The sequence below is a fragment of the Athene noctua genome, chromosome 3, assembly GCF_965140245.1.
Source record: "Athene noctua chromosome 3, bAthNoc1.hap1.1, whole genome shotgun sequence".
In the NCBI taxonomy this organism is placed as follows: Eukaryota; Metazoa; Chordata; class Aves; order Strigiformes; family Strigidae; genus Athene; species Athene noctua.
The window spans coordinates 80159222-80172952 of NC_134039.1; the positions used below are offsets into that span (position 1 = coordinate 80159222).

Sequence of the window (13731 nt, forward strand, 5' to 3'; positions counted from 1 at the left end):
CACTTTAGGACTAAAGTATTGTTTATTTTGTAGCATGTATATTCAAATGAAAAGAAAATTTAGTCAGACCTCATGTAATTACTGTAAACTGAATTGTTGTATGGTTAATTTACTTCAACTAGTACAATTCAGGTAGCTTGGAGCAGTTTGCTTTATTCTTTAGTAGTTTGATAAGCTCCATGTGGCTGCATTCATCTGCAAGAGAAAGAAGATGCTTGGCAGCAAAACAACTGAATTACACATTCGTTAATGGCTATAATATAATTTGTTAGTAAGTAAGAACAGTTATATCTTCATCACACATCAATATGTGCATCTGGGATAAGGTGTTAGGCAGTGAAGGAAAATGTCTGCTGACAAGTTACAGATCACAACGGAGGGCATCTGCTGTTGGTTAAGTTGGAGGGCTTTTCTCTCTTTCAGGAAAATGGACAGAGAAAGAAGAAAAAAGACTAGCAGAAGTAGTGCATGAGCTAACTAGCACAGAACCAGGTGACATTGTCACACAAGGTGTATCATGGGCTGCCGTGGCAGAACGGGTCGGGACACGCTCTGAAAAGCAGTGCCGCTCTAAATGGCTCAACTATCTCAACTGGAAACAAAGTGGGGGCACTGAGTGGACCAAGGAAGATGAAATAAATCTGATCTTGAGGTTTGTTATTTTAGTTACTTTTAAAGGTTTGTAATACATTACACTAGCAGGATTCCATTGGGGTCCATTTTGCTGGTTTTTAGACAGTAAAATCTCTAGAACCCTCCAAAAATCACTGCTGTGTTTACAGTTCCCAGAGATTTATTATTGAACATATTTTTTGTTTTTTGTTTTTTTAGTGAATGTTAGTGTTCGTGAAAGGTGTCAGATTGAAAACCCTGGAGACTGAAGTCTTCTTTATTCCACAGAAAAGGTACAGCACAGGCAGCGACCGTGCAAGCTTCCAACACGTTGCCCCACCAATGCGCTTTAACCCTTAACTGGAGGGTAGTTCAGTCTCCCTGCCCGTTCAGTCCTTGGCCTCTCTGCTGAGATGACCAACAAGGGTCAAGTGTGGTGGTGGTTTCTGTGATGTGGACATCTTGTCTACAAAGAACTAAACTGAGACTGCAAATTAATTTCATGTAGGCCACCAAACACTGATTGGATATCAGCATCTTTGACTATATTTGAACTGGCAACCTGGTAGTAACTTTGGAAATCTTTCGCTCTCTCCAGTCCTCCTCCCATTTTGAACGCCTTTAACTCAGGCTTTTTAGCCAGTGGATTTTTATGGGTTGATAGTTTTGGGTGGGAATAAAAAGCCAAGACATCCAGGGAATCTTAAGCGTTATTTACAAAGCAATATTCACTAATTTACTGAAGCTGTTTGACATTAACTCAAAATGAGGAACCTGATTCCACATTGCAGAATGTGCTGGTTATAATTCTTAATATTTCTGTACAAATGGTATCTGTTTTGGTCTATCCAGATATCGTTGACTCATCCTGCAGAGTTGGTTTTGGTAGCTTTTTTTTTTTTTTTTTCCTTTTTTTAATCTAGCAAGAGTGTTCAATGCTGTTGCTTGGTTTGTGAAGAGAACTTTTCTTAACTTCCACAAAAATCTTTTCCCCTCTCACTGTTCACCTCTCTTTCATATGCTCCATGTACAGATGAGCTGGAGGCAATTCAGAGATATTTGTAGTATTCAAACAGATTCTGGTAGAATCCAGTGCATGCGTAACATCTGCCAAAATTGTGAAGACTGTCCCTTACCTGGAGAGCTTGATGAGATTGATTTATGAGGAACTGTTCAATAATGTAGTTAACTTCATCTACTTTGGCTAAGAAGCACCTGAGAGGAGGCAAAAATCTGTGTTAAGGACGGATGTTATTTAGGAGAAAACAGAAGTAAATATCATAACATGAAATTAATTAAGTGAAATTTCGGAGTGAATCTCAGGAAGTATTTCCTGCCGTGGAGATGCGTTTGGGGAATGGTTTTCCAAAGAGAAAAGATGCAAGTACCATCATTTGGAATGCTTCACAATAATCTGATCGAAGTCCTAATATATATGTAAATAAGGAGAATAATCCTGCATGGCAAGGAGATGGACTGGATCATCTAACAGGTCTAGTCCATCTTCTGTTGTTTATGATTCTGCTTGACCTCTGGCAGCGTGGCGCCTTGGAAGCCTGTGTCGATTCATGAGCTCTGGTGGACTATTCACTAGCATGCCATTTTGCCGCTGTTACGTGTGACAAGACCGGAGATGTGCAACACCCCTTCCAGTCTGGAGGGTAGTTTCTAACAGGTAAATATTTTCTGTATCCTGCCAGGATAGCGGAACTTGAAGTTTCTGATGAAAATGACATCAATTGGGATTTACTAGCTGAAGGATGGAGTAGTGTCCGCTCACCACAGTGGCTTCGGAGTAAATGGTGGACCATTAAAAGACAGATTTCAAACCACAAAGATGTTTCATTCCCTGGTAATGTACTGCTTGCACACTTCTCTTCTGAAAGCTCCTGTAACAAATGTCAAAGGAATAAGGCTGCATTTTGTTGTCTGCTCACAGCATTGCTGGCCAAAGAGCACATTGTTCCTTTGCTGGAAGTTACTGGCCCCTTGGATCTGCTGGCTGAATTGCTTCTACAAGCAATCCTTGAGTGTTTCAGTGGAAACAAGCCAAACTGACGTATACAACTAAACAGCAGATTTTGCCAGCTCCCTTCCCTTTGGCTAAAGGAGAGCATGTATATAAGCAGCTCAGCTGGCAGATCTCAGATGATGATGATCTTTGGTATGGAGGGCAGTGACCTCTTCAGGTGGAAGAGGATATGTATCTGCAGCCTGACACTATCACCTCAGGTTAGATCTGTTACCTTGAAAAGGTTAAAATCCGTGTGAGGTGCTGAACCTTAGCTGAAGGCAGAAGATAGATCTACTACTGGCTGCACAGCGAGGAGAAATGGAGGAATCGGGGGTATAAAGCTCTCCAAATGTGTCTCATAGTGTTTTCTCATTCCTGGTTGGAGAAACTAGTGCCTGAGCCAAAGGGTGTTTCAGTCTGTGACGTTCAGTCCTGTTCTCTGACTTGGGGAGAGGGGAAAAAAAAAAAATCGGAGAGATTAGTCATGTTGTAATGAAAGGTGTAATTTAATGGACACTTTTGCTGTGGTCGTCAGTGTGGTTATATATTAGTCATGCCTGGAGGCTGAAAATGAGAGGGCAGCCCTACTATGCTTAACATACATCAATAGGCAGTTGTTCCATCAAATACTTCATAATATAAATACGCCACTGAATCAACAGGCTCCACTCTCTTTCCTCAGACAAAATGTCACGCTGTCAGGAGTGGGAGATGTTTTAAGCACTTTGCTGTATTGAATGCTACAAAAGCAGAGCCCTCTGCTTTTCTAACCTTGTATATATCAACCGCTCCCTCTTTGAGACCAAAGCAATCATAGGGAAGAAAGGAGGGCAGTTTTATTGGAGCAGTGGGCCACTTCATGCACAGACAACGAACCGTAGTATAGCTATTCTGAGATTAATTCTGTCTTGCTCCCTATTTCCAGTGATAGTTCTGTCAACCTCTTGAACAGATCAGCATCCGTGTTTTGTAAGATTGAAGGGTTTATTTCTGATAGCAGCATTACACAACTAGTGATACTGGTACTTGATTGTAGCTTGGGGATACACCAGGTTTAGAGAGGTCCAAAATTTTATGAGCTTTTCATTTTTTTTCCCAAGCATCCTACAATGCCTCAGTTCCTTGAGAAAATCAAATTGACTCCAGTAGTTGACTATGAATGTGTTTTACGTATGTGCTAAATTTCTAGTTGATATATCTCTGTAAATTGTTTAGGTTCCAAATTCAGAAGGATTTTGGTTACTTTATTCATCTTGGATAAATCTCACATGCAGCATTTCAAATGTGCTTCTTCAACATGCTTTAGCATGAGTATTCTTTCTCTCAGTGCTGATAAAGGGCCTTAAACAACTCCATGAGAACCAAAAAAACAATCCAGGGCACCAGCTTTCGGAGAACAAATCTGGAAGTGGATTACCAAACACTAATTCCAATTCGGGGGTTCAGCACGTGCAGATTCGAGTGGCTCGCTTTGAAGAGAACGCAGGCAATGCACCAAGCCCTGTGGCAGCTTTGCAGATTCCAGTCCAGATTACACATGTCTGTAAGTAGCTGAAACGAACGACTTGCTGTCCTCTGATGAAATCTAAAGCTTTCTTATGTTAAGATGGTGAAGGAGGAGTGAGCATGTCTTAAAGGATTTTATTAACTCTGCTTCAGTCTTGCTGTAACTTCAGATTAAGGATTTCTGGATTCCATTTGCCCGTTTCTAACTTTGTTGGGCAAATGTAGGTGTTCCTGTGACAGTAGTACCAAGAAGCTGCAATTGGAGTGCCTGCACATAGGGGTTGCTGGTGTTTGTCTGTGTGCATGCACACGAGAGCTTGCCGTATAACGTGTTCTTTGAAAGGCTTCACTACACAAGTGAAGTTAAGAAGTTCATCTTAATGAAGATGCAGTATATATGTTCATTCCTTAAGTTTCTTCTGATAGCTCTTGTCCAGAACAATGACTGTCATGTACAAGATCTCCTTTTGTAAAATACATACACTACTGTCCCTAAGTTCTGAAGAATACTGAAGGGAGGGTTATATGTTTTTTCTAGGCCTGCTCTTTTATTATGAAGTTATTTCTAGGCACAGTGTTAGCTGCCGAGTCACACTGATATTCAGCTGATGATCTGCTCTAACTGCTGTATTCTTTTTAAGTTGGTGCCTCCCATGCTCTCTTAAGGATGAGCTTTGCTCATTATCAAACATTTATTACCAGCTCTATTTTGGTTGTAGTACTTACTGCTTGTTTTTGTAACTGATCTTATTAAGTAACTCCAGTCACTCCAGTGCAGTCACCCCACATGCAGCCTGTTGTCTCCATTGTCCACCATTTTGCAATGTTTGTGAATTTTATTAGGAAAATATCATTTGTGAATTTTATTAGGAGAATTGGGTGCTTTAGTCTTGCTGATTACTCAGGCTAAGAACTGATTCTTCAGACTATGACTAGATAGGCATTTGGTAAACAGTTTTCTGTTTATAATTTCATTAGGTTAGCCTATCTTAATCTATTTACTAAGTGCCATCTTCCATTTTATCTGGTTTATTTTTTAATTAGAATGACACGCAACACCAAGCCAAGAACTTTTTATCTGTCGTAATACATCAGTGGTTTCAGACTTTCAACCAAGCTTGGTCAAAGCTATTGGGTTTTGATGAGCAGGCAAGATGTGCCGGTATTCTGTAACTTTTAGTCCTTTCTGAATTGAATCTTGTCATGGTTATTTTGTGATGTCATTTGCCCCTGTCTGCCTAACAAGCCTTTTTCCCCATTTTAGTCTGCTTCCCTGAAGAATTTGTTTGTGTAATCAGAGTGAGTTTTGTATTGTGTCTTTCCCAATCCTGTGAGAGCTGAACCTATTAGCCACTTTCAGCTGCATTTGATAGAAGGCTCAAGGTTTCAAAGGGGTAATTCCTGTAGGCTTTATGAACATGACTGGCTAGGTAACAGACAGGCCACATTGTACAGCTCTCTGCTACTAGGTGCCAGGAAATCTGCAGCAGGAAACCTCGAACATGCCACTACAACAATAAAAGCTTCAAAATCGGAGCTTGTATCTTCTTAAGAGACCAAAATTACTTGACTTTGAAGCCACAGAGTCTGAGATGGCCAAGTTTCCAGAGCTTGGAGCACTGCTGTTGTCATGTAGGTCTTTTGCCCTTTCAGTATTTATGGTATTACTGGATAATCCCAGGCAAAGTATTAATTTGACTTCAGCTTCCTGGAACTTGCTTTATAAGAATGAGGAAGAATCATAATTACGGTTCTGAATAGGTTTACAAAGCTTTGGGTATGAGCTGTTTGGATCAGAAGATCTCGAAATCTCTGATACGTGAACTGTTTTCAGTGCTTCTCTTCAACGCTTTTAGAATGAATGGAGATACTGCATAAACAATTACACACTTGTAGTAAGAATACTTAACAGCTTTTATACACTGCAGTCATAACACACAGGGCAGGCAAATATCTTGGGGAGCATCTGGTGTTTCATCAGTGGTAGACATACTGGGGAGGGTAGAAAACGTTAAAAATGAAAAATAAAAAATGTCCGTGGGAAACATAGCAATATTAAACCTGACACCAGTATAAAACAAGTAATACATAATCCAAAGCATATTGTTACACCAGAACCTCTTACCAATCTCATTACAAAAGTAATTAGATCACGCCAGATAACTTTATTTGTCTGCTTTTATCCCTGTGCACTAAAACCATACTTTCTCTCTTTTGCTCTATTGGATTGTAGTATGCTCTCTTTAAATAGTATTGTATCTTGGGTAGCAATTAGAGAACCTTGTCATTAGGATTGCAGCCAGTTTCCTTTTTCTTATTACTGGCATTAACAGTACCCTGCTATGTAGTAATTATAGTATGTTACGCTCTCTTCAGGACTAAAATGTTTTGGTTTACATACTTTCTGTTACTTTTTTTCTTTCTTTTGCAGCCTCAGCTGATTCCCCCGCTGCTAGTGTTGACTCTGAGACAATAACACTAAACAGTGGAACACTACAGACCTTTGAGATTCTTCCAGTAAGTAACAGAGAACTGATATTTGTTACTTGTGTTCTTTCTTTTAAGCACAGCTACTTCTGAGACTGTGGAACTGTGCATTTCCCAATAAAACAGTTCTCAAGTGGAAAGAGGAAGTTAAGAGATCTAAAACATAGAAGTTCAAAACAAAATGTATTTCTAAAAGTGTAATTCATTAGGGCTGTGGAGTAAAATGTGGAATACAGTTAAACGCTTAAATCTGTTTTAATGCCTTAGTGCTGTGAAGTTTTCCTTGGTTGAAATCTGACATAACTGGACCAGAGGAAGCTCCCAGCAAGTAAAGATTCTCTCAGTTCCATTGTACTGTAATTTGTAGCACAGTTTCTCCTTCATCTCAATGTTAAGAGTAAGTTGCATTTGTTCCTTTCTTACCTGCTGTTGTACAGCATAACACAGTCCGGCTTGACTCAGCCTTAAGATGTGTTTTGGCAGCCTAAAGCTATAGATTTTTTTCTACTTCTCGAGTGCAGTACAGCAATCAGTGCAGTAGGGATTGATTGGATTTGTTTGTTTTCCAGGGGAGTTACAGTTAGGCTAGTTCATGTAAACAAGCATGCTCTGAGTGTGGCCCAGGAAGGCAGTGTGTTTGGGTGTTAAACTTGTGTTGTCTTCTGTAGTCTTTCCATCTCCAGCCGACTGGAACACCAGGTACATACTTACTACAGACAAGCTCAAGCCAAGGCCTTCCTTTAACACTGACGACTAGTCCTACCATGACCCTAACGGCTGCTGCTGCTCCAGCCTCCCCAGAGCAGATCATAGTTCATGCCTTATCGGTATGTACTTTGAGCAGTGAAAAGACTGGAGTTGGGGCAGTGGGAACATAATAATGTAGGCCCCTATATGTGCATGTTAAACCTGCAAAGCAGTTCTTAAGTCATAACGGTGTTACTTTGCTTAAAGAGTGAGAATTTCTTTCTTTGTGTTGCTTCAAAGCTTATCTTAGTAAGCAATTTAGTTCTTCCTGTAGCTGAACATGATGTCTCCATCTAGTGGCGTGCCCCCCAGTAAAACAAAATGCTCACAAATGAATAGTGGTTTTCACAAAACTTGTATAGTAGTGGCAGTGTTACTTTTTATTAGAGTGAGAGAAGGGGAAGCAAACTGGAGATTGGATAACAAAAGTGATGCAAAATTCAGGGGGAAAAACCTCTGATGCTTTGAATCCACAGTGATCCTCACCTGAATAGCTGTCTCTTTCATGTTATGTATTTACTTTATTTGTGACTGAACAGTTGTCACCAAATTCAGTCGACGAATTCCTCATTTAAGGCCAGGAAGGGTCAACAGATGATCGGGGCTGACACACTATATGTGTAAAACTCTGAATTACACTTAGTAATGAGTTCTTGAGTCCTTTTGCTTTTATTTGCTGAAAGATTTGAAGATCCTTGGAGGAAAGTTTCTGACATTTTTTGGTTTTTGTTTGTGTCTCTTCTTGCAAATATTGCTTACAGCCAGAGCACTTATTAAACACAAGTGACAATGTCACGGTGCAGTGCCACACACCAAGTGTCATAATCCGCACCGTTGCTGCTGAAGATATCTCCTCCTCTGTCACTCAGGCAGAACTTACTGTTGATTCAGATATTCAGTCAGCTGACCTGACAGATCCTCCCGATACCCTAGAAGCAAATACCTTCCCAGATGATATCCATCAGTCCAAGCTGAGTGACGAAGAACAGTCAGCCTACAATGAAGATGATGCCTCCAAATTCAGCAGCAGGAATAGTAGTGAACTGATGGATGGAGTTATGGTAAGAACCGAGGAGGAGATTTCAAATGCCAGCCTGAAACAGGAAGAGGATTCTCACTCTGATTTACCCAGCACTTACGTTACTGAGGTAAGGGAGGGCATGATACTTGATATTTTCCCCATTTCTCTATGGAAAATGATTTCACTGAATCTTTGACCTTTATATTAAGCTATTCATATGAAATATATCAGTAATTTCATGTATATCGTAGTTCCATGAGTATTTTGTTCAGATCCTCTATCCTTGTGCTTCATGAATATGTTATGGGAGTGAAAGTGATAGCATTTAATGTGGTACTAAGGCTTATATTTGACCTCGTCGGGAGCACTGAATACTTCACTAGCTGTGGAGTTGCTCCGCTACTCCAGGGTGTGTATGTATGAAGACTGTGGAAAGCAGGAATATTAGTGGCACCGAACAGTTGCCTTCATCTGATTACTGTTTGATTCAGTTGCTTTAAACTAGGCTGTTAATTGCAACACACATACTGTACGGGTAAATAGACAGCTGAGCGAGGAAGGTGAGGTAGAGTATTTAGGTTTTGCTCTATGAATCTAGTAACATGTTTTGAGGTGCACCACAGTTTCCATTTTTGAGGACTTCTGTTAAACATACTATTCAAGTACCTGTTAAATTGGAATTGGAAGCATTTAACCTGTTTCTGGCCTCAGTTTTATTCAGCAACAACACCAGAGATGCAGAAGTTAATTTATCCGAATGATTTTAGGCATTTGGTTTGTTTGTACTAAATTATTCCATCTTCCAGTTGCTGGAACTATAATGACTAAGTCAAGGAAAATAGAGATGCTAAGCCCAAGATAATTCTATTTAGTGGGTAGAAAGTACCTCTTTCCTTAGAAGCCTGATTAGGTTAGACTGTGGGAAGAGATGAGTTAGATTCAGATAGCCCATCCTGTTCTCTAAACCATTGTGCTCTACAGTTGCTGTAGTTCTGCTTTATCAGTCTTGAAAATCCATTGTTGATATGCTTTGACGTTGTTAGGCTTTGTCTTTGAAAAAGTTTGTAAGAGACACTGCATATCCATTACGCTTTCACAAAGAGGACCTTTGTACATCTCAACAGTCTGCTACTACAGAAGCGTTTGAATCCTGAATACATCTGAAACTGGGAATTATTCTTCCCTTTTCTTTCTTGTCTCATGGTTGACATAGTTGTGATAAGATTCTCAACAGCTGAGGCAGCCCATCAGCTTTTTACTCTGTTTAAAATTTCAGCTTCTTGAGGCAGAGTTGGTAAAATTTTGCTATAAACCTAGTTCCTAATTAAACTTTGTAGAAATCCCTTATGGCTAGCAGGATGTAAAGAGGTACTAAACATTTTTTTCTATACAGAAAAACAACTTGAGTTTGTAATTCTAATTTGCCTTACACTTCTAGTCAGATTCAAGTTTGACATGTGTATTTAAATTCTAGGAAATAGTGAACTGTCTGTGAGGGATTCTAAGTGAAAAGTTACTCTAGAAAGACATGCCTAGATTTTGCTTTCTTTAAGTCGGTGTTATTTTTATGCACTTGCCAGTATTGTATTGTCACTGTGGGTGTGGGTGGTGGGAAGCAGGCAGTCATGCTGCAGGGTTTTATTATTTCTAGCTGGGAAAAGTGCCCATTTGCCACAATGGCTTCTTTAGTTTTTCACGCCTCCTCTTCCCAGTTTCAATCCTTGCAGCATCCTGCTTACCGTGGGCTGGTTCAGATGTGCTCTCTGCAGAAAGCTGCTTTTGCAGGCCAGGCATACTATGCCTTGCATGAATGGGTTACACGTTTGGACCAAGTCTGACTCACTGAGCTGCGGCACAGGTACTCAACTCCTCTTCAGCAGCACCAGGGAAGGGGCTTTCAGGCAGTTGTCTCTGCAAAAACATTGTGAAACTATGTACAGAAACAAGTTTTCTTAAAAAACTAGGTGGAGGAACTTCAGGATTTTCTGGAACGGAGGGGGCTGTAACTTCTCCCAAACATTCTCTGCTCCCTCTGAAAACAGTGATAAATCCAGGTACCTTCCATTCTGCCAACAACATTTGTTAGCATTCTGCATCAGTGATTCCTGAAGCTTGAACAAACCTTACACATGTTACACATAAAAACTGGAATCCAAATATCTCTGCTTATTCTGGCAGTACTATCTAGAGTCTTTACACTGCACTCGCAGAACCAGGAGTCCGCTGGAGTGTGCTGTGACACTGAGTAAGCCAGATGTATTACTGCCATTCCAGTACTACCAAGAGCCAGGGAAGAGGCAGCAGCTATTACAAGACTGAAAGAGAGCAAGAGAGACAACTTACAAATTGCCAATTTTTTGATATAAAGAGGTTCAGCTAAAACAGTTTGCGGCCAACCTGGGGTCAGCGAGTGACAGGGCAGGCAAGGCACTGCAGCTAAAATGCATCTTTTGAGCTCTGTGTTCAGTAATTAAAACTTGATCTAGAAGTAGAAGTTGTAGAACTTAAGTTCAGGTAAAGATTGTGTTTGTGGAGCTGGGATGTACTATAAAGGCATTGCTTCAGTATCTCAAAACATCTAGACAGCAAGTAGTGGAAAAGCTTAATTATTACTATTTATAGACAAAACATTTGCCTTAAAAGAGAACATTTTATCACCACCTTGCAGTCTCTCCTTTCGCCTGCCTTCATACTGCTCACAGGACAGGATTCTTCTCATCCTTTAGACACCTACACTAGGATGAAACATGCCCTATAAATGGTGAAGTAAACTAGCTCAGATGCTGACATTTCAATTTAATGAGATAAAATTCATCCAGGGAGTCTTACTGCTTACTATGGAGTATGGCTGAGTAAAGCAGGTTTCTCTGTTTATGCCACCAAGAGTACACTCTCAACGTCCTGTTCTTCTGTGTTGTGCAGGACCTGGGTTCTCCAACAATAGAAGAACAAGGTGATCAGCCTGCAATAGATGATGAGACTGTGCTTATTGTTCCTTCTTCCCATGGATTTATCCAGACAGCAGATGATATAGACAGCGAATCAGTATTGCCCCTGACAACTCTGACAGGTACGACAGTCCCGTCATATGGTTGATGCTGGGGGTAGGATTCATTGAAGCAGTGTGGCACTTCTGAGTGTCGGTAAACAATGCTTTATAGATCCTTGCTTTCTCATAAATAATTTTTCATGTCATTGCTGTGAAACTTTAAGGAAGTTGGTTACCCAGCTGGTATCGGTAAAAGTGGAAAAGACCCACTTAACCTGGTGGGAAAAGCGTTAGAAGAGCAGCTGCTTCAATCACTTGCTGAGGTGTTTCCATCACCCTTGAGCTTTGAATTAGTACACACAAGCTAATAAGTAACTCTTTATTTAGTGTGCATTTCTTCATGCCTGGTGCTTGAATGAAATTTGTTTCTTATTTGAGAGAAGACCAGAGACATCAGAAATGCACTTGATGCCTCTCATGGTGATGGGCTGGGCTGTTTAGGGGTGTGTTTGCACAGCACTCACCTGGAAGGGCTTGTGCCACATTTCCCAGTGCCAAGAGTCATCTCAGACTTGGAAGCAGCACAGATACATTCTCCCACTGCTGCACCTAACAAATGCTCCTTTCCCAAGGAAGGATCTCCTTGCAGAGCCATCAGAGGATCAGTACTAGGTCTGATGTAGTAATACCCAATGAATCCCACCATGAGTCACACCAGTTGCATCCATATTAGTCGTAGCTTACCTTGAAACTAGAAATTGAGAACTGCCCAATTTGAACAACAATGCTTAAAACTGGTTAAAATTCCAGACTGCATTTTCTGTTTCCTAAGTGTGTATTTTGTATCTTGCTATAATGGCACAGTAAATAACAGTTCTAGTGTGCTGTGTCTCTTGACAGATCCTATCCTGCAGCACCACGGAGATGGGTCACACATTATTGGCTCATCGTTGGGCAGTCCCGACTCAGAAGATTCAAAGGATGTTGAAGATTTAGTGAGCTGTCCCTGAGAAGCAGCAATTATCTCCATTTTCTATTGGCCATGTTTGCATTGTGAAATTAGTTACAACCCTGTGCCACATTTCCAAAGAAAGCAGTCAGTCCGTATCTTTAAGCAGAAGCTTCCAGTTCGAAATGACTACAGTGCACTTTCTCTGCTCAGGCTATTTACCTCATTTGTAAAGGGTTACAGAGCAGCCAACCGAAGCCTGACGTGCTGCGTCTCAGCCAGGGTGTCTCAGTGTTTTAAAGAACTTCTGTTGCAGTGCTCACTGCTAGGATCCACGGGGTCAGTTCCGATCTGACTTGATACTGGTGTGCTGAACTGCACATCTGGAAAACTGGACAGAAGTCAAGGATTGTGGACTGTAGCATTTTAGTGCCGCAGCAAGGATTAGTTTGCACACGTTTCATGAAGAATGGGTGAGGATTTCTGCACTTACTGACTCTTGTAATACATGGAGTAAGAGACTGTTACATTTCAGGAAGAAATGTATTCCATCAGAGACTTCAGGGAGCATGGGCAGCATCATGAAGTGGTCTGTATTCCCATCTCATCTGGCTTGTCAGTACATCTGCGGCACAGGAAGAAGACTCAGATGCTTATGGGACTTGCCTGGTCTGCTTGTTCTGAGAGTCCGTTGCTGGCAACGGACAGAGCTCAGAAAGATCACTTGTGGGAAATATTATTTTTTTCCTTTTTTTTTTTTTTTCCTTCATCACTACAGCAAGCTGAATAAAAAGGGAAGGGCTACGAGAAAGGGAAGCTACAGGGACCCACCAGCCTCCCTCCACAAGCTTGTACCTGCTTTGAAGATTGTTGTGAGTAGGCTGGAACATTTGTCTCTCTCGCTGTTTACATGACACTACCAGCCAGCTCTCCAGAGGTGATTTATGCAGCAAGTCAGTAGGTGGGGGGTGGTGTGGAGGTGGCAAAGTCTTGAAGAAGCTCTGCGAGAATTTGGGCATAGGGTCCCGAGGCCAAGGAAGCCAATTCCTACATTTAAGGGTTTGAAACAGACACTAGGCTGAGCACCAGCCTGTTAGCTAGGAATCGAGAGAAAAAGCTATAGAAACTAAAGACTCATGTATAAATTATTTTATTTATTTCTGTAATTAGCTCTTCTTAATCAAGAGTTGGTCTTTTTCAGTCTGTGGTTTTGTTAATGTGAAAAATAAGGTGTAGTTTCAAATGGTTGCCTAGGGAACAGAAATAATTGTATATTCAGTTTAAATGAAATAAAGAGTATTTGTCGTACGTAACTGTAAGATGCCATTTATTTATACTGCTACAGATCCTTGCAATGCTGCAGTTTCTTTGTACAGTAATAAAAAAATGCAGTTTTTTTCCAAAAT

At 40.8% G+C, this 13731-nt stretch overlaps 1 protein-coding gene across 1 annotated transcript in view; it reads left to right on the top strand.

The window, feature by feature from the left end:
- DMTF1 (cyclin D binding myb like transcription factor 1) overlaps window positions 1-13633 on the top strand; it is a 31291-nt gene extending 17658 nt beyond the window's left edge. Inside the window, exons 10-17 of the mRNA XM_074903444.1 lie at window positions 424-652; window positions 2313-2464; window positions 3954-4169; window positions 6564-6649; window positions 7288-7446; window positions 8128-8514; window positions 11310-11457; window positions 12277-13633. Coding sequence (XP_074759545.1) covers window positions 424-652; window positions 2313-2464; window positions 3954-4169; window positions 6564-6649; window positions 7288-7446; window positions 8128-8514; window positions 11310-11457; window positions 12277-12386 — 1487 coding nt within the window. The 3' untranslated portion in view covers window positions 12387-13633. The remainder of the gene's footprint in view (window positions 1-423; window positions 653-2312; window positions 2465-3953; window positions 4170-6563; window positions 6650-7287; window positions 7447-8127; window positions 8515-11309; window positions 11458-12276) is intronic.
- Window positions 13634-13731: the final 98 nt, after the last annotated feature.